At 42.5% G+C, this 26,744-nt stretch overlaps 1 protein-coding gene across 4 annotated transcripts in view; it reads left to right on the forward strand.

Moving 5' to 3' along the window:
* Window positions 1–26,744, forward strand: part of LOC132819649 (kinesin-like protein KIF13B) — a 176,139-nt gene that overhangs the window by 37,394 nt on the left and 112,001 nt on the right. For all 4 annotated transcript variants that reach the window (XM_060831252.1, XM_060831253.1, XM_060831254.1 and 1 more), the window contains exon 2: window positions 96–189. In XM_060831252.1, coding sequence (XP_060687235.1) covers window positions 96–189 — 94 coding nt within the window. The remainder of the gene's footprint in view (window positions 1–95; window positions 190–26,744) is intronic.

Here is a 26,744-nt window from a genome sequence, read left to right on the forward strand (position 1 = left end):
TCTGATATAGTTTTAAAAATGTTTTGAAGATGTATCAGTGTTATTTTTCCTGCCTCAATTTCTTTTAGTAAATGATGTCTCATTTTTGTTTTTAGAGATTGATTTGAACACAAAATGTATTATAGATGTTGAAGGCAATCAGACCATTCTAAGTCCGGCTAATGCCAATCTCGGTAAAGGCGATGCCAGGTAAGCTGTTTGCCATATATGGATTTTTCATGTTACGTTCAAAGTTGTGTTGGTGTTTCTTTCTCAGTGTATTGCACCATTGAAGAGAGACTACTGGTCACTGTGTATTGCAAAACTTAAACAATACATTCAAATTTTATGTTCTAGAGTTGTACATTAACTATCTTGATTCTTAGTAATGAATTGTTGATTGAAATATTATTGAACTTTTAGAAATAAGCTTTTTGTTCCTTCTGTGTACGCAAGTTGCACTCAGTCATAGTATAGAGTGCAGTGACTGCTGTTCTTCTCGAAACAAACATGCTACATATTATATAAAGCCTGAATTAATTCAATTGTCTAAATATTGTTACCAAATCTCCCTAAGTTTCAAAAGTTGAGAAATTTAAATTGTCAGAGTTTGTTAAGCAACACTGTTTTAAAATGTTCTATTTCTGTCTGCTTCAGGACGTGGAGAGAGAAAGCTAAAGGCAATCTTTTGTAAGACAAACAATGTATAAATCAGTGATGTTTGAAATTATAATCTTGCTTTTTAGCCAGAGTTGTAAATTTTACATCTTTTAACCCACATGATGTGAATCCCTTTGAGATTGCTTGTCTTTGATTCCTATAATTGATTATCCTGTGTAATACTGGACAAGGAATACTCTTGTGTGAAAATTACCCTGCATTAAGAACAGGAAGTGCATTGACAGTTGGTGTCAGCAGATGCTACCATTACAAGAAACTGAGCAAATGCAAAATAAAAGCCTGTGAAGCCTGTGTGAAATTATACCCAATCTGAGAACAATTACTATACAAAATACCAGCCTAATTGCAGGGGACAATTTAAAAGGTTTTGTGTTTATTGATGCCTTCTGAATTACTGTGGTTAGACCTGAGACTAGTAATCAGTTCCAAGTATTTGCAATTGTTAATTGTCTGTACTGTTAACCTAAAATATTTGTTGCTGTTCATTCACCTTCTTGCATGCTTCAGCTTGATCATATACACTGGCTGGTTACCAGGTGCTACATGGCATTTAAACTAAATTTGTTTTGTACAATTTTATTTCCCCTTGCCCCTGCAAGATCTAGGAACAAATCTAGCAAATTCTTCTGAAGAAGAGTAATACAAGACTTGAAACATTTTGCTCTGCTTCTTTTTCCATAGCTGCTGCCAGATGTGCTGAGTTTCTCCAACATCCTTTGGGTTTGTTTCAGATTTCAAGAATCTGCAGAATTTGACAGTTACAAGAGCCTGGCAGCTTTATGCACCTATCTTCCTTGGCTGAGGAAAGGGGGTGGAATTCTGCTTCTAAATGTCTGCATATTTGTAAGCAATAATGATGATGAGGGATGTGCCGGTTCAATCTTCCCTCCCCAAGGAGAAGCGCGAGTGTGTCTGAGCCTGAGAAGCAGCTGTGTGAAGCATCTTTACACAAATCCATTTTTGAGCATTTTGTGGTGTAGGTCACTGAAAAGCTGATGTGCTGTGCCATTGTGTAGCCCAAATTGCATTACAATAAGAGGTTAAAGCAGACACAAAAGGGTCAGAGCAGATAAAAAAAGATGAAGGCTGTTGAGGCTGCAGTTAATAAATTAGCACAAATATTTAAATAAAACACAATATGACCTGTTGTTGAGTAGACTGAGAGTTGAGCTTGTCATTTGGGATTTTACACCTCCAGGCTGCATTGACTGTTATGTCCTGTGTATGCAATCTTGTTTTTCTGCAAATTTGATTTCCACATATGGCTTTTCAGTTTTATAATGTTTGTTTGTCATCAAAATAGTGCAACGGTAGTCAAGGTCCTGTACAATAATGTTTTTGTACAGCGTATGTAGCCTTGGCTTTGAGTGCAGTCTCCTGGTCTGAAGGAGTTGGTCAGAATGCAAATTAGACATCAACTGATACGTGTTTTAATAATTGGTGACTCTTTTTAATTTGGTTGGTGCTGTGTCCAACTTAGGAAATTAAAACAAGCATGAATGTAGGTATGCCAATAATTACATTTTCTTTAGTCCTTTTTACTTCTTGTCAGCCATTATTTTTAATTCAAGAAAAAGGAAAAATGTCTTGAAGTTCTGAATATCATACCAATTTTGCATTAAAACTTAATTCTTGGAAGACTGCTCAAACTGAGCTGGATTTTTGCATTTTTTCTGTCCTGTTCAAGCTAATTTTGACCCTCTGTTTGCCTTTGGGTCTATCATGAGAGTCGCAAACTTATGTCAACGCCATTTGTATGAGGTGATCTTTTTTCTTACCAATTTTATTTCTTTGAGATACTTTTCTTAACCTTATCTTACTCTTTTTCCATGCTCACCCTACCGCATGTCCAACAAAGATCCTTAGAAGCTTCCAAGACCTTCAATCTTGAGTAAAAAGTGAGGTCTGCAGATGCTGGAGATCAGAGCTGAAAATGTGTTGCTGGTTAAAGCACAGCAGGTTAGGCAGCATCCAAGGAACAGGAAATTCGACGTTTCGGGCCAGAGCCCTTCATCAGGAATGAGGAAAGTGTGTCCAGCCTATCACCCTCACCTTGACCTCCTTCCACCTATCACATTGCCATCGCCCCTCCCCCAAGTCCCTCCTCCCTGCCTTTTATCTTAGCCTGCCTGACACACACTCCTCATTCCTGATGAAGGGCTCTGGCCTGAAACGTCGAATTTCCTGTTCCTTGGATGCTGCCTAACCTGCTGTGCTTTAACCAGCAACACATTTTCAGCTTCAATCTTGAGTACCACCATTTGAGTCCTTAGATAATACAGTACTTTGCATGAATGAACCCATTCCATGTATTTTGAATTCAATTCCATTATGTCCTTTGGAATAAAAAAACTCTCCATCTTTGGGATAAACTTCAATAGAGTATTAGATCCTTGATGTGAAACAGAATATATGGTACACAGATGAGTGAGTGAGCTGTTACATTTGTCTGACCTCCAGATAAGGATCATATTAACAGTTCCGCACTTCAAATTTTTATTGAATTCCTTGACAACAGCATACATCTAAAGTTCAGAAATGTGACATGTATTTTCTTTCTTCCCCCTCACCATCCAACTTGGCTACAAACACATTTTTAGGAGAAAATAAGGACTGCAGATGCTGGAGACCTGAGTCGAGTGTGTGGTGCTAGAAAAGCTCAGTAGGTGAGGCAGCATCTGCGGAGCAGGAGAATCGACGTTTCGGGATCAGGACTGTGAATGTAGTCAGGACCCCATATGGAATCAGTCGGTTGCATAGGCAGGCACTGAGGTAGGAGATGTGGCTATAGTCGCAGGTCTGCTTCAGGATGTGACTGAAGAGCTTCAGGGCAGAGGAGATGATCTGGGGGGTACAGTAGGAGAGAAACTCAGAGATCCTTGAAGAGGGAGGTGGAGAATGTCAAGGTTGAATGTCATCCTTGGAAGAGGCTTCACAGTAAGGTTATAATCAACTAGGAGAAAGTAAGGACTGCAGATCAGAGTCAAAAAGTGTGGTGCTGGAAAAGCACATCTGATCAGGCAGCATCCAAGGAACAGCAGAATCGCGTTTCAAGCAAAAACTCCATCAGGAATGAGGAGATGAAGAACAACTTATGCTCGAAATGTCGGCTCTCCTGCTGCTTGACTGCATTTCCAGCAGGAGAAAGTGAGGTCTGCAGATGCTGAAGATCAGAGATGAAAATGTGTTGCTGGAAAAGTGCAGCAGGTCAGGCAGCATCCAAGGAACAGGAAATTTGACGTTTCGGACATTCCTGAAGAAGGGCTTATGCCCGAAACGTCGAATTTCCTGTTCCTTGGATGTTGCCTGACCTGCTGCGCTTTTCCAGCAACACATTTTCAGCTCTGCATTTCCAACACCATACCTTTTGATACAGAAACTGATCAAATGCAATTTGAGGACTCCTGTTAAGAAGCACTTGGCACAAATTCTGTGACTGGCCTTCTGGATAGTGTAATGAATGCAAAAACTTGAATCAAGCTTTAGGATAGGATATATTGTAATGGATGATTCCAAACTACTGTGTGCAAGAGGATGGAATTACTTCACTCATCTGTTAAGTTGTAGCTTTTTTTGAAATGTTCATTTTAAACTGGATGAATGTCTTCTACTTGCCTGATGCTCTAATAATCCTATTTTTGGATTGACTGAAGGCTCTTAAAGACTGTACTTTTTATGTCCCTGCAGGCAATCTTGCAAGAAATGTTATCTTGCCTTTGGGCAGGTTTTTTTGATGTCTTTGTACTTGGGTTTCAGTTCTGTTAAAGTCTGTGGAAAGATCTGATTAAAATTCCTGTTGGGTATTTTTTCTTAGCCGTGGATCTGTATGTTTTTTAGGTTTGGCACTGAGTTTCCAAAACTGGCCAGCTTCTGTGTAGATTCTTTTGAATGGTATTAAACCAGCTGTAGTCATGAGCCAGTCCTAGTTAATGCCTCCATTGTCTGCTGTCACAGAACTTGATGGCTATGAATGGGTTTAGTGCTTTCTGAAGGCATATTTTAATTCCAATGACAGGAAATTGGAACATCTTAGTCACTTTTAAAAGAAAACCTTCACCAAGGTGACTTAGTATTTTGAATGTTTTGATTTTATGGAAAAGAAAGTTAGCAAAGTATTAATGTCTTCGAGCTCAGAATTCTTGTTGGTTTTGTGTCAGCTGGGGTTGCCATAATGGTGTTCCCCACATGCAGTGCAAGGAGTGAAATGACTCAGCTTCACACACCTGATGCTATTTGTGACCATTGCTGGAAGATTTACCTGTACAGTATATCAGACTCTGCCATCATAACAAAAAAGCAGAATACGACAAATGCTAGAAATCTGAACAATCATCAGGTTAGGCAGGAAAACCTCAGCAGGTCTGACAGCATCTAGAAAGAAAGAATTAATGCTTCTTCACGAAATGGTCCTTCTTCATGAAGAAGCATTCAGCACCCGCAGTTGTTTGTTTGATTACCAGGTCAAACAGCATTTGTATTAGGAGCAAAGACTTCATATTTCAGGTCTGGTGAAAGGCCTTAGCATTTTTTTTCAACATTTCTTTTATTTTTTTCTGTAATACTCACTGAAGAATGATGGCTTAGGTTGTTTCAATTTGGCACTGATTCTGCCTTCAATTGTTGACTATGCATACTTAACTTTATAAATGAAGTCTTGGTTCTTCCCCTGTTATGAAAACAGAATTCCTTGCATTGGCTAAATGTTCACACAGGCACTCTTCAAAATGTTAATAGCCATTGTAGTATTGGTTCAAATATGTTGCATATTTGTTGGGGACAAAAGTAATCTTTAAATGCAAGATTTGTTTGAAGATATTGTTCAAATAGTCACACTTATTGATGTGGAACCAGTGATTTAAGATGTCATTGTTTGTGTTTTTGTTTGAGACTTGGCAAAGTGCTGATAGCTAATTATCTCCTTTAAAATTGTACTCAATTGTTAGTGTATTTTTTTAATTCATTTTTTTAGTTTCAAAAATATACTTTATTTGTAAAATAACCATAAAATAATTTGATGGTCTGTACATTTTGGTCATGCCATACATATGTCAACATTTACATACACAGATCAGAAATTATCATTGTTATATACAGGTCTGTGCATTTCTCGCTCATATGCCCATATATTTAGCTGAGGCATCAGCAGAGCCCAAATGACTGCATGCGCCCCCTGTTCTTCTTTAGGCAGGCAGATGTTAAACAGTGGTCTTTCCCCACCGTGCCTTGGCGGCAGCTGCCCCAAACTTCAGCACGTCCCTCACATAGTCCTGGACCTTGGAATGTGCCAGTCTGCAACACTCAGTCGGGGTCAACTCGTTCAGCTGGAAGATCAACAGGTTTCGGACCGCCCAGAGAGCGTTCTTCACCGAGTTGATGATCCTCCAGGCACAGTTGATGTTCGTCTCAGTGTGCATCCCGGGAAACAGGCCGTAGAGCACGGAGTCCCGCGTCACGGCGCCGCTCGGGATGAACCTTGACAAACACCACTGCATTCCTCTCCAGACTTCCTTTGCATAGGCACATTCCGGAAGGAGATGTGTGACAGTCTCTTCACCCCCCCCCCCCCCCCCGGCAGCTACTTTGAGGGCAGCGTGCGGTGCGGCTGAGAGTCCAGGCGTGCATAAAGGATCTCGCAGGCAGAGCCCTTCTCACCACCAGCCAAGCCATGTCTCGGTGCTTGTTGGACAATTCAGGCGATGAGGCATTCTGCCAAATGGCTTTGACAGTCTGCTCAGGGAACCGCTCGATAGGATCCGCCCTCTCCTTTTCCCGAAGGGTCTCAAGGACACTACGTGCTGACCACTTCCTGATGGACTTGTGGTCAAAGGTGTTTTTCTTCATAAACTTCTCCATGAAAGACAGGTGATACAGAATGGTCCAACTACTCGGAGCGTTCCGCAGCAGCGAGGCCAGGCCCATCCTTCGCAACACCAGGGGCAGGTAGAACCTCAGTATGTAGTGACACTTGGTGTTTGCGTACCAGGGATCCACATACAGCTTGATGCAGCCACACATAAAGGTGGCCATCAGGGTGAGGGTGGCATTGGGTGTATTTTTTCCCCCGTTGCCCAGATCTTTGTACAGCGAGTCCCTTCGGACCCGGTCCATCTTTGAACTCCATATAAACTGGAAGATGGCCCGGGCGACTGCAGCGGCGCAGGTTCTGGGAATAGACCAGACCTGTGCCACGTACAGCAGCAATGACAGTGCCTCACTCCTGATGACCAGGTTTTTTCCTGTGATGGAGAGCGACTGTAGCTTCCATCTGCCCAGTTTCTGCCTCACTTTACTGATACGCTCCTCCCAAGACTTGGTGCATGCCCCAGCCCCCCCCCCCCGAACAAAATACCCAGCACCTTCAGGTGGTCGGTCCTGATGGTGAAGGGGATCGAGGATTGGTCGGCCCAGTTCCCGAAGAGCATGGCCTCGCTCTTGCCTCGGTTTACCTTGGCCCCCGAGGCCCGTTCGAACTGGTCACAAATGCACATGAGTCTGCGCACGGACAGTGGATCCATGTACAGGGAGGCCTTAACCTACCTCTAATGACTTGTCTGAATACACAAATAGTGAAAATAAAATAAACCAAAATACCGAAAAAAGGTTGAGTGAATTTCTATGTAAAGCCAGTGCATGTTAGTATTTTAGAGAACCTGATCAGCTAGATAAACCACATCTTAGAGGACCTGCAATATTAGTTCTGGAGTAGCAGATTTTGAAGAATAGTTTTGTGTACTTTGGGTCACAACTTAGGTTGGATTTGATTGATGGGGTGGTTTATGCATGAAGTGAAGTTTTAAAGAGCACTCTTCTAAAACTTTAAATCCATTATCTGAGTATCCACGGTACAGATTTTGAAATAACTCTTCCATTTTGTGAAGATAAAATGTTGATGAATTTGGTCAGAAATTGCTTGAATCTACCTGCCTCATGATTTTGCTCCAGAGCTGTTAGTTGTCTTCATGTGGCAACCGGTATACCCACACGTCATAAGTGCACAACTTCAGAGTAGAATGCAATCTCAACTTACGATTGCATGTATGCTTCCATTGGAAAGCACTAGAGAGCAGAGAGAAGTGTCTAATAAAAATGTATGCTGCCTTTCCCACGTTTTGCCAATTCTCTGCTTCCAGCTTTCAGCTTTGGGAAATGTTCAGTTTGTCTGAGTGTATTGTGGGAGGTTTTGTGGGGAGAGAAAATCTACATTTGATCATGCCAGTCTGTCTGCTTAGTATTTCTTTGGAGCAGATCATAAAATGAGAAAAAAGGGGTAAAAACAATGACTGCAGATGCTGGAAACCAGTTTCTGGATTAGTGGTGCTGGAAGAGCACAGCAGGTCAGGCAGCATCCAAGGAGCAGCGAAATCGACGTTTCGGGCAAAAGCCTTTCATGAATAAAGGCAGTGAGCCTGAAGCGTGGAGAGATAAGCTAGAGGAGGGTGGGGGTGGGGAGAGAGTAGCATGGAGTACAATGGGTGAATGGGGGAGGGGATGAAGGTGATAGGTCAAGGAGGAGAGGGTGGAGTGGATAGGTGGAAAAGGAGATGGGCAGGTAGGACAAGTCCGGACAAGTCATGGGGACAGTGCTGAGCTGGAAATTTGGAACTAGGGTGAGGTGGGGGAAGGGGAAATGAGGAAACTGTTGAAGTCCACATTGATGCCCTGGGGTTGAAGTGTTCCGAGTCGGAAGATGAGGCGTTTTTCCTCCAGGCGTCTGCTGGTTAGGGAGCGGTGGTGAAGGAGGTCCAGGACCTCCATGTCCTTGGCAGAGTGGGAGGGTGAGTTGAAATGTTGGGCCACGGGGCGGTGTGGTTGATTGTTGTGGGTGTCCCTAAAGCGCTCTGCTAGGAAGCGTCCAGACTCTCCAGAGTCCCCAGGAGACTGCATCGGGAGAAACGGATACAATAAATGATATTAGTGGATGTGCAGGTAAACCTTTGGATGTGGAAGGCTCCTTTAGGGCCTTGGATAGAGGTGAGGGAGGAGGTGTGGGCGCAGGTTTTACAGTTAAAGATAGTGTGAACAAACTGAAAGTGAAAAATCCACAAACCCTTTTGTAGTGCTTACTGAATGGATTCCATCACTTTACATGATTTCAGCTTGAATATTCAAGTCTGTGGTAGCTATTTGTGACACTGTTACACAAATGTTGCTGACACCCCAAGGATCGTTTGTGACCCCTTTTTTGGTTTGAATGATGTGGGAAAGTTAAGATGATTGAAATGTATGCACATCATTTTGACTTTGCTACGACAAGTAAGAGAAGGCGATTAAACCGTGAGATCTATGATTGGATCTCTATATTGGCACTGAGAAGTGAAAAGGACATTCATTAAGTAGTGGTTGGTTCATCAACCCAGTTTTGGTAATTAATAAGTATGGAATTGTTTTGGTGATGTTGCACAGTGAATCGACTACATCCGCACACCATGTTAACTACAATGGTCTAACCTTCATTAATCTCAAATCCATTATAGCAAGACAGGTGCAGGTAGTTGCATCGCTGTTGCAACTATGGATTTACACCCCCCCCCCCCCCCCCCCCCCCAAACTACCACCCATGGGGAATATTTTCCAAGACCTACCTCAGCCCTGTGGTCCCTGGTTCTGGAATGTTTCATGTAATATGTTCAGTCTGTGGTAAGCCGCAGGTAACTGAAATAGGACCTGTGGATATGGCGGCCACCCTGTAAATGTTCCATGGAAACCTTCTCATTCACTTAAACATTTTTTTCAGCATGAAAGATTTCTTCAAGTTTCTTTTTGTTAATTGTCGGTATTCACGTTCCTGACTAAAGTTTTCAAGTCTGGAAATGAGTAATTTCTGAAATGAAAACATGCTTGAGAATTATGAAAATGGATTAGTTTAACTCCCATGATCTGAAGAAGAGTCTTGTTTAACACAATGTTAGCTTTTTCTATCTCCACAGATAATGCCAGATCTACTAAGATTATCCAGCATTTTGTGTTACAGTGGATGCTGCAAATCTGAATTTTGCTATTAATTTGGCTTCAGTAATCATGTTGGGCCACATGGCTGGTTCAGGATACATGTTTTGCTGGTTATTTTATAATCTGGTGTTTGTTTTGATACTTTGACAGTCTAATAACTTGTGCAAGATTCTCTCCTTAGTTGTTATTAGTCTCCATCTCTGATCCCATAGTAAATGGTTCCCTTTCTTTGGGTGATGTCACTCCATTCCAACATAAATATACCCTGCTCAAGAAATCATCAGCCATCCTCCCTTTTCTCTTGAATGAATAGATACACCTTAAATCCAATGTCTTCTAGAAAATCCCTCCCTCAAAATCCATGACTTTCATTCAACATTTGATTAATCTTCCAACTATAATCCTCCTCCTCCAGCTTGCTGCTTTACTTTGCAGTGTACTTTGATGCTAAGTGCACTTTGTAAATGCAAAGTGATTGGTGAATTATGAAATGATCGTGCCAAGTCCCAGAGCCCTCAGTAATTTTTGGGTTTATTTTGTTAGTGTCATCGAATTTTTACAGCTTAGAAAGAGGCCCTTCAGTATACGGTGTCCATGCCGGCCATCAAACATCCACCTATTCTGATACCATTTTTCAGCATGTGGCATGCAGCCTCGAATGCTGTGTTGTTGTTGCTCCATTTTCCACGTCTAAAATATGGATTAAATTTATATTTGACAATCATGCCAAACAGTAATCAATTGTATCAATAGTTTGCTTTACACCCATCCCAATATTTTCCTATTGGGGTCAAGTATTTGCCATTTCATTGTTGCCTGAGTTTACATTAGATTGGCTCCCTGCCTCCATTCCTGATGGAAGGGCATTTGCCCGAAACGTTGATTTTCCTGCTCGGCTGTGCTTTTCCAGCACCACTCTAATCTAAACTCTGGTTTCCAGCTTCTGTAGTCCTCACTTTCACCTATTTCATTGTTGCCTGTTTTGTTGATGCTAATTTCCTTTTCCTTGGACCTAAAAACGCCTTGGCACTTTTTAAAAAAAATCATTTTTATTTTGCTCCACACCTGAACTATTTTCTATCCTTCCAGAAGCATGCTCTTTCTTTTTGTGCTGAATTCCTCTTGCTCATTTGTGACTAAACTGTAATGACTTGTATTTATAAATCTAGTGCCTAGATTGCTGAACCGACTGATATTTGTTGATTTGGTACAGATTTAATTTGAAACTCAGTTCCTCTGCTTATGACTCATTTCCACTGCAGGGAATCTACTTACAAACCGTCATAGACTAGCTTTGGAGAAGTTTTAATTGCTGAATGCAGACTTAATGATAAACTATTTGCTGTATTGTGATATGGATATCCTGGACAGTTGTTTTGTAAAACAGTGTGGCATGCTGTGATCTGAGACGTGGATAGTGTTTCTTAGTCTGGCACAGAATTTCTTTTTCCCTTCTCACTGGGGTGGAGGAACCGGGAGGATCAAGCACAGTTTTGGTGATCTGATAATCTGTCAAATTTTTTTTGAACCAAAGCATGCCTTTGCAGAACTTAGGGTGGAGAAAACTAGCACTACATGTTTTGATTGCAATTACATACCAGATTTCAAAAAGTTGGTGTTTTTGACTGAAATAAAATTAACTTTGCTTGACTCACTGCAGCTGAAAGTAGAGTGTTCCGTTGGGAATCTTTCTTTGATCAGGATAAGTGGCAACAAATCATCTGTAACATTCTTTTGTTTGATTTGTGAAAAGTATTTCATGTTAACATTTTAAAGTGTAAACATTTTTGGATGGACCTAATTGATCATAGTTACATAGAATATATATTTCAATTGCAGGTCTTAATGCACTATTGTAGACTCCTTTCATATTCCTCATCTAATGCTTTCAGATTAAGCCTCTATATTTTCTTTGACCCTTTTTAATTACCTTTCTCTGAAATAACTTTTATTCTGTCCCTGTGCAAGCAAGTTCTACATTGTTAGCATTCCTCTGGATAAAGGTGTTTCTTCCAAGCCTTCAACAAGAACAGAAACTTATTTGGTTTGAAATGAGGTAAAAGCCACAAGATGACTGTGCCCTTTTAATGATTCTTCTGAAGAATAGTGAAGGATGAGAGAAAGCTGCTTGGTCTCAGGTATTTGCAACTGTAGCATCCACTGTATTTCAAGCGTGTCAAATTTCCTGACCACCAGCATGATTGTTCTTGTAAAACACTTGCTTTGAAGTTGAAAAATACGTTGTGGTGAAAACCACCAGTCTCAGAGTCAAAACCTGGATTCAATGACAGAGTTTATTGTACAAAGAAATCAAAGCTCTGGAGAGAGAGGCGTTTGTCAGCACGACTGTCAGATTTGAGGTTCCTCTCACTCTCTGTGCACGCCATGATATTTTATACATTTTGTGGTACAATAGTTCAAGTTTCGAGTGTTTGTTTGTACAGCATGGTTCGTTTACAGAAAACATTACCAAATCATTGTCAGTTTGAGTGGTCTTGATCCTTCTTCCTGAGAAGGAAGATAGTTTTCCATTACGTCAGACCTGAAGTATTAACACTTGTATACAAGCAGTCTCAGGTAGTTAACATCTCTATTGAAGGTGGTGGCTGGACTCAGATACTTTAGCAGGCGATAGACGTGACTGATCTATATTCTCTTCCCCCACCCGCCTTAAACTAATCATCTATGCTCTGTGTCTATTGTATTGGTACCCTGTTAACCTCGGGCAGTATCTGTGTATGTTTTGGTGTAATAGCTCAGTGGCCATCTTGTGTTCTGAGTGACCAATTTATGGCTCAGCGGCCATATTGTGTCTGTGTGCCCCATGTCAACTTCCATTTCAGCGAGTATTTCTAAAGCATTTTTGCATTGCAATATCCCAATACATTCAAAAACAAGAAGCAAAACAAAAACTTAAACGCCTGCCAATTGAGTACAACCCACCACGTTAAAGAAGGGAACACATGTTGAAGCACTCTCTTGAAATTACTTCCAAATCTATAAAACAAAGGAAGATACTGAACATTGTTCTATTGCAAGAGTGGTACAAAGGTTATTCAGCTCAACTGTGTCTGAAAACTATAATTGAAAACGTGTTGCTGGTTAAAGCACAGCAGGTTAGGCAGCATCCAAGGGATAGGAAATTCGACGTTTCGGGCATAAGCCCTTCATCAGGAATCCTGATGAAGGGCTTATGCCCGAAACGTCGAATTTCCTATCCCTTGGATGCTGCCTAACCTGCTGTGCTTTAACCAGCAAAACATTTTCAACTGTGATCGCCAGCATCTGCAGACCTCATTTTTTATCTGAAAACTATAAACCTAGTTTGGAAATAAATTAGTCTTAAAAATTTAACTATGCCAAATTTGACTCTCTCATCTTATTCAAACCAAATGATATTCGATCAGCAGTATGTGTACTATTTTAAAAATGTAGAACTGCAAGATATGCACCTCAAGTCTTTTAAAAATGGTCTTCAAATTACACTCTGTCATCTAAGGGAGGAGACAAATCTGGGGGAAAAAAGTCTGTAGAATGGTTCACTAGAGAAAAATGCAAGACACCCAAACTCAGAAGCATGTACTCTACTTGGCCACGCCTAATATGTTGGAGAGAAAGTGTGAGGGAACAATAAAACGGGATAATGAATTATATTGTTTTTGTTGAGGTGTATCTGAGAATTTGATCAACTATTTTTATAGGTGGCTTGATAAAACTGTAATATGTTTCTAGCAAAAACTGTTCAAGTCTGGAGTGTTGTCCCAAATGCTAGTAATAAAAACATTGAAAATAAGCCCTTTTTGAGCTTGCTCTGCCATTCATTTGCAGAAGTGAGTACTGCGCATTAGAGTTGAGATTAGAGCTGGAAAAGCACAGCAGGTCATGGAGCATCTGTGGGGCAGGAAAAATTGATGTTTGGGGCAAAAGCCCTTCATCAGGAATTCCTCTCCCGACGTCCCCAACAGTACCCTCCCACTGTTGCTCTTTTGGCCGTTTGGCTGAACTGGTCCTCACCCTCAACAATTTCTCCTTCGAATCCTCCCCCTCCCTCCAGACGAAAGAGGTAGCCATGGGCACCCACATGGGTCTCAGCTATGCCTGTCTCTTCATTAGCTACATAGAACAATCCATAGAGTTACATCGGCACCACTCCCCATCTTTTCCTCTGCTACATTGACTGCATTGGCACCACCTTGTGCTCCCATGAGGAGGTTGGACAATTCATCTATTTCACCCCGACCTTAACTTCACTTGGACCGTCTCTGACATCTCTCTCCCCTTCCTGGGCCTCTCCATCTGTATCAACAATGACCAACTCAACACTGACATTTTTTCCAAACCCACTGACTCCCATACCTATTTGGATTACACCTCCTCCCACCCTACCTCCTGCAAAAATGTTGTTCCGTATTCCTAATTCCTCCACCTCCACTGCATCTACTCCTGAGAGGACTGGAGTTGAGTGTGTTGCTGGAAAAGCATAGCAGGTCAGGCAGCATCTGAGGAGTAGGAAAGTCGACATTTTGGCCTGGAGCCCTTCACGAATCTGAATCAGAATTGGTTCTGGCCTGAAACATTGATTTTCTTGCTCCTCTGATGTTGCCTGACCTGCTGTGTTTTTCCAGCACCACACCCCTCAACTCTAATCTCCAGCATCTGCAGACTTCATTGTCTCTCAGGTGGAACAGTTCCACCACAGAACACACCCAGATGGCTGCCTCCTTTCAAAGATTGCAACTTCCCCTCCCTTGTGGTTGAAGGTACCCTCCAACGCATCTCATCCACGTCCCACACCTCCGCCCCTGAACCCCACTCCTCCAACCACAACAAGGACAGAACCCCCTGGTCCTCACCTTCCACCCCACCAATCTCCGCATAAATCGCATCATCCGCCGACATTTCCGGCACCTCCAATTGGACCCCACTCCTATCCGCTTTCTGCAAAGGCTGTTCCCTCTGCGACTACCTGGTCAAGTCCACTCCCCACCCACCCACCCTCCCCTCCCGGTACCCTCCCCAGCCACAGCAGAAATTGCAAAACCTGCGCACCTCGTCCTTCACCTTATGGGCGGCACGGTGGCACAGTGGTTAGCACTGCTGCCTCACAGCTATTGAGACCCAGGTTCAATTCCCAACTCAGGCGACTGACTGTGTGGAGTTTGCACATTCTCCCCGTGTCTGCATGGGTTTCCTCCAGGTGCTCTGGTTTCCTCCCACAGTCCAAAGATGTTCGGGTCAGGTGAATTGGCCATGCTAAATTGCCCGTAATGTTAGGTAAGGGGTAAATGTAGGGGTATGGGTGGGTTGCGCTTCGGCGGGTCGGTGTGGACTTGTTGGGCCGAAGGGCCTGTTTCCACACTGTAAGTAATCTAATCTAATCTCCATCCAAGGCCCCAAGGAGCCTTCCACATCTATCAAAGTTCCACCTGCACTTTTACATATGTCATTTATTGTATCCGTTGCTCCCAATGTGGTCTCCTCTACATTGGGGAGACCGGACGCCTTCTGGCAGAACGCTTCAGAGTACATCTCTGGGACACCCACACCAATCAATCCCAGCGTTCCGTGATCGAACATTTCAATTCCTTCTCCCACTCTGTTGAGGACATGCAGGTCCTGGGCCGCCTCCACCACCACTCCCTCATCACCCAATGCCGAGAGGAGGAACAACACCTCTTCCACCACGGGACCCTTCAACCCCTGGGCATCAATGTGGACGTCACCAGTTCCCTCATTTCTCTCTCTCCCCCCCCCCCCCCCCCCTTACCCCAGTTCCAACCTTCCAGCTCAGAACCATCCTCGTGACCTGTCCCACCTGTCAATCTTCCTTCCCACCTATCCGCTCCACCCTCCTCTCTGGCCTATCACCTTTACACCCACCTCCATCCACCTATTGCACTCAGCTAACTTCTTCCCAGCCCCACCCCCTCCCATTTATCTCCCCACCCCCAAGGCTCCCAGCCCCATTCCTGATGAAGGGCTTTTGCCCGAAACATCGATTTTTCCTGCTCAGATGCTGCCTGACCTGTGCTTTTCCAGCACCACTCTAATCTTGGTTCATGTGCTCATGGCTGTTTATCCTGCTTGGTACGCTATGCTCGCTTTTGCCCGATCCCCTTTGGTTGTTTTAAACCTAAGAACTATATTCATCTCCTTGAAAGCATGCATTGTTTTTATTCATTCACAGAATGAGGACTTTGCTGGCCAGATCCTCATTTACTATCCATCTCTAATTCTGTAAATCTGTTGTATTTTTCCTTTTTCGCTCCAAGATCATCTGAGTTTCAAAATGTTGGTGCCAGATCAAAGGAGAAAGATATCATTGACATTGTTCTTGTCCACATTTACTACTACACTCTTTTTTTATTATCTAGGTGTGCACTTTTGTTTCAGGGGTAGCAAACGAGAGATCTTAAGTTCCATGCTCATCTTTCTGAATGTTACCAGAATGTTGTAATAAAAAAGTTGCTCATCAATGTGTTTTGACAGTGTGTTTCCTTGCTAATCAGATAGATAGATAATTCCCTATCCCACTCAGCTATTGACCACCTCAAAATTCAATTGGATTACTTGGATATAATCCACTTTTTACAAATCCATACTGGTTCACTTTGATCCATTGATTGTATTCTGTCTTTGATTTATATTCCTTACAATTTATAAACCGACAATTATGCATTTAGCTGGTTTCTTGATTTTTTTTTCCACTTTAAAAAATGTGATCCCACTAATTATGAGGACTATATAGATCTGCAATTCCTTCACTTAGTTGCTACCCCAAAGTGTTAAATTATCAGGTCCTAACTTTTTTGTTTTTCCATTGCCATTTTAAAAATGTGTATTAATTCCACAAAGTTTTCCCCTTCTTATTGGGTATTTTTGTGTTTATGATATACTGTCTTCTCAACTCCTAATAGACACATTACACCAGTTTAGTAATTTCTTGTTTACTAGTGTTGACTTTCCTACATCTATCTTTTCTGAATCTACATATAAATTAGGAAAGCAGTAGGCCCTTGAGCCTCCTTTGCCCAAAATGTCACCCCCTTGCTTATCAAGAGTCTGTGTATCTCCACCTAAAAAAATTCAAAAATACTGCTACCATTGTTTATTGAGGAAGAGAGTTTCAAAGATGTAGGAGTGGGAGCTTGAGAAATTTCCTCTTCAGGATTAAATGGGTGATCCCTTATTTTTAAACAGTGATTTCTAATTCTAGATTCTCCCACAGAAAGAAATATCTTTGCCACATCCTATCCTGTCAAGACCCCTCTAGTTCTTGCATGTTTCAAATTAGACCCCACTTACTTTTCTAAACTCCAGTGGATACTTTGCTAATTCCCTGCATCCCACTTTACCACTCTTTCTCAACATATTTATAAATTATTTGTTAGCTTTCATACAGCCTACCTTGCAAGTTTTACTTAACGTTTCCATGTTGTATGACATGATTTTCCTTTATTCCTTTGCTGTTAATACAATAGTTCTCCTAGTCACTTACACTTGTCTTTGTTCTTTTAAATTTGATACACTGGTAATGTTTGCAGAACATGGTTTATATTCTGATTGTTACTCAGTCTTACCGATATTGTCATAAACAGAATTGTCTCGTCACTTATTGTTAGTATGTGTAATGAACAGCAAGTACTGCACTTCAAATTAGTTAGGATGTGGTAAGATGTAAATACAGATAAATTTACTCTAGATTTAAAAACTCGTTTGGGTGAGGAGTTCATGAAAGTGTATTTGCTTGTGTTTTATCTAGTTAACTTGAGAATGTTGTGATTGTGTCTTTTTGTTCATTATTAAAACTTCACCTGTCTTCTCAATGAATCAATTCCAATTTACAAGTTGACAAGCTTTACTGTTTATATCTGTGAACACGTGTCTACAGCTCTGAAATCGCTTCTATAATTTATAGATTTCACTTTGGAGCGTGAAACTTGAAGTGTATTGAGATTATTTCCTATGAGTTGTATCCCACAAGTACAACATTGTTAATTCTGCACAAGTAACTTTTGGATAATATTGGATTGGGTCACAGTTTTGTTGTAATTATTGAGAGATAAATAACTCTTGGGGGGAGGTATTCTGCAGAAATAATAAAGAGGAACTGTGCATTGAAAATTTTAGGAGCTGAGGAAGGAGTGATATATTTGGCATGACTTTGCATCCTAAATTGCTCAATTGTCGCAGTGTACTGCTGGTCTAGTCTTCAGCTGCTACATTTTCTTTCTGTTGTCTAGTATTAATGAGTACTGAGTGCCAATCCCCCATCGTTTTTTTTTGCTGAAACTGTGTTGCCTTAGTAACTGTACCAGCTGTCAGTGTGTGGGGGTGCATGAAAAGGGGGTGTTTATTGATGCGTTTGTGTTAGTGCATTTGTGACATTAAGTCCTTTTATTAGCTGTCAACTTAATACTAATGCAAATTATAATCACTTTTATATTCAGTATATCTGTGACTGTCTTGCCACCATCTTTTAAAAAACCTCCACTATTTTCTGTGGTTAACAGCCACTCAGTTACTAGTTTGGTTGGTCCATCTCTGAGATAGTGAGGACTGCAGATGCTGGAGATCAGAGTTGAGGAGTGTGGTGCTGGAAAAGCTCATTTGGTCAGGCAGCATCTGAGAAACCGGAGAAACAACGTTTCGGGCCTAAGCCCTTCAGGAATGAAGTTTGTCGGCCGGGGTCTGAGAGATAAATGGGAGAGGGGTGGAGTTGAGGGGAAGGTAGATGAAGGTGGGGGAGAAGGTGATAGGTCGGGGAGGAGGGTGGAGTGGATAGATGGGAAAGGTGATGGACAGGTCAGGAGGGTGGTGCCAAGTTGGAGACCTGGGACTGGGATAATGTGGAGGGGAAGGGAAATGAGGAAACTGGTGAAATCCACATTGACCCTTGCAGGGTCCCAAGTTGGAATATGAGGTATTCTTTCTCCAGGTGTTGAGTGATAAGGGTTTGGCTATGGAGGCAGCCCAGGACCAGCATGTTCTTGGCGGAGTGGCAGGGGGAGATGAAGTATTCAGCCATGGGGCGGTGGGGTTGGTTAGTGTTGGTGTCCTGGAGATGTTCTCTGAAACAATCTGCAAGTTGGCACCCTGTCTTGCTGATGTAGAGGAGACCACATCAGGTGCAACGGATACGGTAGGTAACATTGATGGAAGTCCAGGTAAATTTCTGTGGGATGTGGAGGATCCTTTGCGGTCTTGGGCAGAGATGAAGGGAGAGGTGAGGGCACAGGTTTTGCACTTGCTGGAGGTGGCAGGGGTAGGTGCTGGGAGTGGGGTATGGCTGGTGGGGGTCATGCATCTAACGAGGCAGTTGCGGAGGGAATGGTCTCTCCAGAACACAAATAAGGGTGGGAAGGGAAATATATCTCTGGTGGGGTTTGTTTGTAGGTGGCGGAAGTGGCAGAGGATGGAGATCACAATTTCTCTTCCCACGAGGTTGATGGTGCCCTCCAGCGCATCTCCTCCATTTCCCACATCTTGAACTTGAACTCTACCCCTCCCAACGCAACAAAGAGAAAACCACCCTGTCCTCTCTTCCATGCCACTAACCTCCGTATAAATTGCATCATCCTCTGCCATTTCTACCACTTACAAACAGACCCCACCACCAGAGAGAGTTCCCTCCCCACACCTATTTGTGTTCAGGAGAGACCGTTCCCTCCGTGATGCTTTCATCAGATCCATTTCGCCCCACCAGCCTACACCCCCCTCCAGGCACCTTCTCTGCCACTGCAGGAAGTGTAAAACCTGTGCCCACACCTCCACCCTCACCTGCAAAGGATCCTTCCACATTCCACAGAAATTTACCTGTACCTTCACCAATGTCATCTACCATATCAGTTGCATCCAATGTGGTCTTCTCTACATCAGGGAGACAGGATGCCAACTTTAGGATCGTTTCAGAGAATTTTTCTGGGACACACACACACCAACCAACCCCACCGCCCCATGGCTGAACACTTCAGCACCCTTCTCACTCTGCCAAAGACGTTCAGGGGTTGGGACACCTCCATCGCCAAACCCTTACCACTTGGCGCCTGAAGGCGGAACACCACCTATTCAGCCTTGGGACCCTGCGACTACATGTGGATTTCACCAGTTTCCTCATTCATTCCCCCCCCCCCCCCCCCCCACATTATTCCAGTCTCAAGCCTCCAACTCAGTACCACCATCCTGACCTGTCCATCACCTTTCCCATCTATCTGCTCCACCCTCCTCTCCGATCTATCACCTTCTCCCCAACTTCATGTACCTATTGCATTCCCAACTGCGTCCTAACCCCCCACCACCACCTCCCACCCTCCAAACCCCTCCCATTTATCTCTCGTCTTCCTGGCTCATAAACCTCATTCCTGATGAATGGTTTATGCCCGAAAAGTCGATTCTCCTGCCCCATGGATGCTGCCTGATGGAATGTGCTTTTCCAGCACCACACTGCAATCTGGTCCATCTAGCCTATTTTTATTTAAATATGATCTTTCTGCTTGAATCTTGTTTTGGAGATAGTTAGTTATTGTGCACTTTATGGATTTTCTTTAGTATGTCCTACCATGCAAATGCATCAAAAAAATGAACTTTATAAATTTAAAGCATTGTAGACCATCAAGTATTGAGATAACAAATCATTAGAGAAGATTTGTGGCACATGGAATGAGGCGAAAGATAGCACGTTTGATTTTAAAAAAACTGATTGGAAAGGGAAAAACCGTAAAAGATGAGTGTTGGTTTCTGGAATTTGTTTGTAAATTATATGGAACCAAGGATCAAAGGAGGGCACATAAATTTGTGTTTGATAGAAGAGACAAAGTAAGTCATTCAGTGAGAAAGTGAGGACTGCAGATGCTGGAGATCAGAACTGAAAATGTGTTGCTGGAAAAGGGAGCATCCAAGGAGCAGGAGAATCGACGTTTTGGGCATTCCTGAAGAAGGGCTCATATCCGAAACGTCGATTCTCCTGCTCCTTGGATGCTGCCTGCCCTTTGAAGAGTCAGTTATTTACAATATATGTTAATGATAAGGTTGAGGAAAGTGAAAGTATCAATAAATTTGTGGATGACTCAAAAATAGGTGGGAAGGCAGGTGGTAAGGATGTCTGAGTTTGCAGGGAGACCGGTTAAGTGAATGGCAACAACTTAGCAATTGGAATATATTGAGGGAAAGCATGAGCTTATGTACTTTCACAGGAAGAATAGGGCAGTTGAATATTATTTAAACAGAGAAAGATTGCAGAAGGCTGCCGCCCAGGGATTTGGGAGTCCTTGTGCATAAATTGCAAGAAAACTGGCATACGAGTTCAGCAAGTAATAAGGAAGATAAATGGAATATTGACCTTTATTTTAAAGGGGATGAGTTTCAAAGTAGGCAAGCCCTGCTAAAACAATACGAGGTACTAATCAGACCATAGCTGGAATATTGTGAACAATTTGGGCCCTTTAACTAAGAAAAGCTATACTGGCATTGGAAGTTTAGAGAAGGTTTACTACGCTGATACCAGTTATGGAGGGACTGTCTTCTGAAGAGAGTTTGAGCAGGTTGGGCTTATACTCAGAATAAGAGGCATTCCAGATTCTTAGACTTGCAAATTGGTTACTTACTTCTCCTTCTGGGAGAGTCTGAGACAAGAGGACACACCTCAGAATAAGCGGTCATCTGTTTTAAGATCGATGGCGAATTTCTTCGTGGAGGGTCATGAATGTGTGGAATTCTTTACCCCACAGGTTTGCAGAGGCTGGGTCATTAAGTATATTCAAAGTTGAGGACAGATTTCGGAATGAAGGTTTATGGGGAAAAGGTAGGAAAGTGAAGTTAAGAATCATCAGATCACCATGAATTCAATGAGCAGAAGAAATGGGCTGAAGGCTTACTTCTCCCACATTTTATGATCACAGCTTCAAGGTGGAGCTAAGATGGTATCAGAAAAATGTCACTGTCACGAAGTATAAGGTGAAATGTTTTCATTTCAAATAAGTAGAAAAAGAAAATCGGTGAAGTGGGTGACCAGAGGATTGGGTGGCCAGTTTTACAATAGTTATAATTTCACAAAAGAAGACTATTTGACCCTTTGTATCATCTTGCAGTCAAGTAGAAGGAACAAGTGACTGGTTCCAGAAATAGCCAGCCATTGTCAGGACAGAAGCAAATGCATCCTCTCTGAATGTGGCACCTCTTGCATTGTGTGAACATTTAATTGAGCCGACACAAAGGACTCAAATGAGGTGCTTACCCCAGCCTGTTCTGAATGAAGGAGACAATTAAAACCCGTTATTGCTTAACTTGGTGAAAATGTCTGTATCGTCATCTGCTGAATACAGCAGGTTTTGAACATCACAAACCCACCTTGTGAGCTAAGTGGCGAAATGGAACTCTTGCTTTTGACTTTTGTTCATTAATCTGGTGGTAGTAACTGTTCCAGTTCCAGGTTAAGCTCTATTCCTGTCTCTGATCTCCATATCTCTTGAAAGTTTGGTTCCTAAAGAAAGAAGCTTTTTTGCCTGTGAAGTGAATCAATTTGCAGTTTACAAAATCAGCAATTCCGTTGCATCAGAGCCCCTATGAAGGTGATTGCTGTGTACAGTCTTCTGAAATAACCTCAATTGAGCATTAGTATCCCACCTCCATCGCCCCTCCCCCTAGTCTATCCCACCTCCATCGCTCCTCCCCCTAGTCTATCCCACCTCCATCGCCCCTCCCCCTAGTCCCTCCTCCCTACCTTTTATCTCAGCCTGCTTGGCTCTCTCTCTCTTATTCCTGATGAAGGGCTTATGCTCGAAACGTCGAATTCTCTATTCCTGAGATGCTGCCTAACCTGCTGTGCTTTGACCAGCAACACATTTGCAGCTGTGATCTCCAGCATCTGCAGACCTCATTTTTTACTCGAAGATTTTAACCTACTGCGAATCCTCTTACAAGGATGCCTTCCTTGAAGAAGCTCTCTTCCTCCCTCTACAAGGATTTCAGTGAGTCCCTCTCTCACTGCACCCCCCAGGTCATCTCCTCTGCACAGAAGACCTCCTTCCACCTATCCCACCTCCATCGCCCCTCCCCCTAGTCCCTCCTCCCTACCTTTTATCTCAGCCTGCTTGGCTCTCTCTCTCTCTTATTCCTGATGAAGGGCTTATGCTCGAAACGTCGAATTCTCTATTCCTGAGATGCTGCCTAACCTGCTGTGCTTTGACCAGCAACACATTTGCAGCTGTGATCTCCAGCATCTGCAGACCTCATTTTTTACTCAATTGAGCATTAACTTACTGGATTTGTTCACCTCGTGGACTCATTCTGATCCTTTGATTTTAAATCACTTAAATTATAACTTCCTTCCCTTTTTTCATTTTGTGGATACATGTTTGTGTTTCATGATTTCCTCAGGTTTAGATGGAAGTAGGCAGAAGTGGGTATTGTAGATGCTGAGGATTAGAGTTAAGATGAGAGTGGTGTTAGAAAAGTACAGCAGGTGGGGCAGCATCTGAGGAGCAGGAAAATTGGCATTTCGGGCAAAAGTACTTCAACAGAAATCTTTATCAGGATTCCTGATGAAGTGCTTTTGCCCGAAACGTTGATTTTCCTCCTCCTCCTCTGATGCTGCCTGACTTGCGGTGCTTTTCCAGCAGCACTCTAATCTTGACTTCGGATGGAAGTAATAGTCTATTTTGCTTTAACCCTAAAGAATTTGCTTAGGATCCTTTTAAGTTAGACTTCATGAACAGTGTTTGGGAAGATACATCACTACATATTTAAAAAAAGAAATAAAAGAAAACTTTAAAATTGTTCACAGGTAAAAGCAGGAGATAGCTTTTAAAAATGCAGTTTACCTCTCTTTGCGCCCCCACCCTCCCCATCAGTGTCAGATTTTGGATTGTCTTTAACCTAATTGATAATCTTAACTGGGTCTGGCAGGTCTGCCTTGCTTCAGGATGTGGTTAATGTTTGAGTTGTATTGGCTCATCCATTGACATATCTCTGGTGGAGTGTCTCTATTCAATTGTGGATAATGCTACTTCCTAATATCTTGATGCATGGCTTTAACTGGACAAAACTGGGCTTAAGCATTATTGACCTCATTGGGAATAGAATTTGTATTCTAAAATTTTTAAACCAAACTGATAACGTTATGATCCTAGCCAATGGTAATACAGACAAGTTGGATCTAAAAAGAAGACCTCAAAAGAACGTGTTTAGTTTTTGCATTTGGTTACAATACAGTAATGATTAATGACTTCAATATATTTGCTCTCAGGTTCAACCACAGAACATAAATAAGTGCTATATTGTTTATTTTCCTTGAGTAATAAACTTAGGAAAATTTTAATAAACATCAAGGCTAAGTTTCAAACTGTTTCCCCAATGCTATACATTGCAGGTATGCAATTACAGAGAAATACCTCTCAAGTTAATTTTTAAAAAATTAACTGGTTTCTTCCTGGCTTATTTTTTAACGGGCAGTTTTGCGAGTCAATAGCCATGTACCCCTCAATTCTAATTACCTAAATTTTTTTCATTCTGACAAATTGAAGAAATCTGTCCATTGGCTTAGAAGTTCCACAGATGAGGAATCCCTTCTGGTGAGGTGACTGGCTTTCCTGTACTGATTGGATTTTCCCGCTCCAGCTAGGAGAGAGCCTGTTCTCTGATGATTCAAGACCTTGAACTTTCTGTTCTGAAACTAAAAGTAAACTAATGGCCTCAATATGTTTACTCTGTTATGAGCTCAACAGCATAACACTTTAACCATTCACACTCTATGTACTTAACTGAAGTCATCTATTTTCTTAGAAATTGTGTTTAACTCAATGTCAAAGCATTTTTGACCAATGCGCAGAGACTAGATTTCAAATATTTAGTACTCACTGTGCTGCAATCATTATTGCATTCGGCATCATAAATGAGGATTCTGAGTCTTTGCTCATTCGTGTGTTAAAGAAACTGTCTGCATTTCACTGAGCACAATCAGTGTGCATCAGTTGAGAGAGGTCAGTTTTTATCTTTGGTTTTTCAAAATTAAACCTAAGAAAACAGATACATTCGTGTTTAACACCAACAAATCCCTCTATCATCCCAGGTTGATTCAGAATTCATGTTCTTACTATTGTCATAGAGTCCTACAGCATGGAGACCAGCCTTTTGGCCTAAACTGGTCCATGGCAACCAATGTGTCTACCACCTGAACACGCTTTTCCTGCATTAGCCCATATCCTTCTAAACCTTTCCTATCCATGTATTTGTCCAATGCCTTTTAAATGTTAGTGTACCTGCCTCAACCACTTCTGCTGGCAGCTAATTCCAAATGCATACCACTCTCGCTGTGAAAAAAAAAGCAAGTTGCCCCACATGTTCCCTTTTATTCTTTCCCCTCTGAACTTAAACTGATGCCCACTAGTCCACGATTCCCCAATCCTGAGAAAAAGACTGAGTGTATTCACCCTATCCATGTCTCTCCATGATCTTATACACTAAGAGACATAGAGTCATAGAGATGCATACCATGGAAACAGACCCTTCAGACCGACCCTTCCATGCCGACCAGATATCCCAACCCAATCTAGTCCCACCTGCCAGCACCCAGCCCATATCCTTCCAAACCCTTCCTATTCATATACCCATCCAAATGTCTCTTAAATGTTGCAATTGTACCAGCCTTCACCACTTCCTCTGGCAGCTCATTCCATACACGTACCACCCTCTGTGTGTGAAAAAGTTGCCCTTAGGTCTCTTTTATATCTTTCCCCTCTCACCCTAAACCTATGCCCTCTAGTCCTGGACTCCCCGACCCCAGGGAAAAGACTTTGTCTATTTACCCTATCCATGCCTCTCAAAATTTTGTAAACCCCTATAAGGTCACCCCTCAGTCTCTGACGCTCCAGGGAAAACATCTCCAGCCTGTTCAGCCTTTCCTTATAGCTCAAATCCTCCAACCCTGGCAACATCTATGTAAATCTTTTCTGAACCCTTTCAAGTTTCACAACATCTTTCCGATAGGAAGGAGACCAGAATTGCATGTATTATTCCAACAGTGGCCTAACCAATGTCCTGTACAGCCGCAGCATGACCTCCCAACTCCTGTACTCAATACTCTGACCAATAAAGGAAAGCATACCAAACGCCGCCTTCACTATTCTATCTATCTGCGACTCCACTTTCAAGAAGCTATGAACCTGTACTCCAAGGCCTCTGTTCAGCAACACTCCCTAGGACCCTACCATTCAGTGCATAAATCCTACTAAGATTTTCTTTCCCAAAATGCAGCACCTCGCATTTATCGGAATTAAACTCCATCTGCCACTTCTCAGCTCATTGGCCCATCTGTTGTAATCGGAGGTAACCCTCTTCGCTGTCCACTACACCTCCAATTTTGGTGTCATCTGCAAACTTACTAACTGTACCTCTTATGCTTGCATCCAAATCATTTATGTAAATGACAAAAAGTAGAGGACCTAGCACCGATCCTTGTGGCACTCCATTGGTCACAGGTCTCCAGTCTGAAAAACAACCCTCCGTCACCACCCTCTGTCTACTACCTTTGAGCTAGTTCTGTATCCAGATGGCTAGCTGTCCCTGTATTCCATGAAATCTAACCTTGCTAATCAGTCTCCCCATGGGGAACCTTGTCGAATGCCTTACTGAAGTCCATATAGATCACATCTACCACTCTGCCCTCATTAATCCTCTTCGTTAATTCCTCAAAAAACTCAATCAAGTTTGTGAGACATGATTTTGTATGCACAAAGCCATGTTGACTATCCCTAATCAGCCCTTGCCTTTCCAAATACATGTATATCCTGTCCCTCAGGATTCTCTCCAACAACTTGCCCACCACCGAGTTCAGGCTCACTGGTCTGTAGTTCCCTGGCTTATCCTTACCACCCTTCTTAAACAGTGGCACCACGTTTGCCAACCTCCAGTCTTCCGGCACTTCACCTGTGACTATCGATGATCCAAATATCTCAGCAAGAGGCCCAGCAATCACTTCTCTAGCTTCCCACAGAGTTCAAGGTTACACCTGATCAGGTCCTGGGGATACCTTTACCTGTTTTCAAGACATCCAGCACTTCCTCCTCTGTAATCTGGACATTCTGCAAGCTGTCACCATCTATTTCCCTACAGTCTATATCTTCCATATCCTTTTCCATAGT

This window comes from Hemiscyllium ocellatum, chromosome 10, assembly GCF_020745735.1.
Source record: "Hemiscyllium ocellatum isolate sHemOce1 chromosome 10, sHemOce1.pat.X.cur, whole genome shotgun sequence".
In the NCBI taxonomy this organism is placed as follows: domain Eukaryota; kingdom Metazoa; phylum Chordata; class Chondrichthyes; order Orectolobiformes; family Hemiscylliidae; genus Hemiscyllium; species Hemiscyllium ocellatum.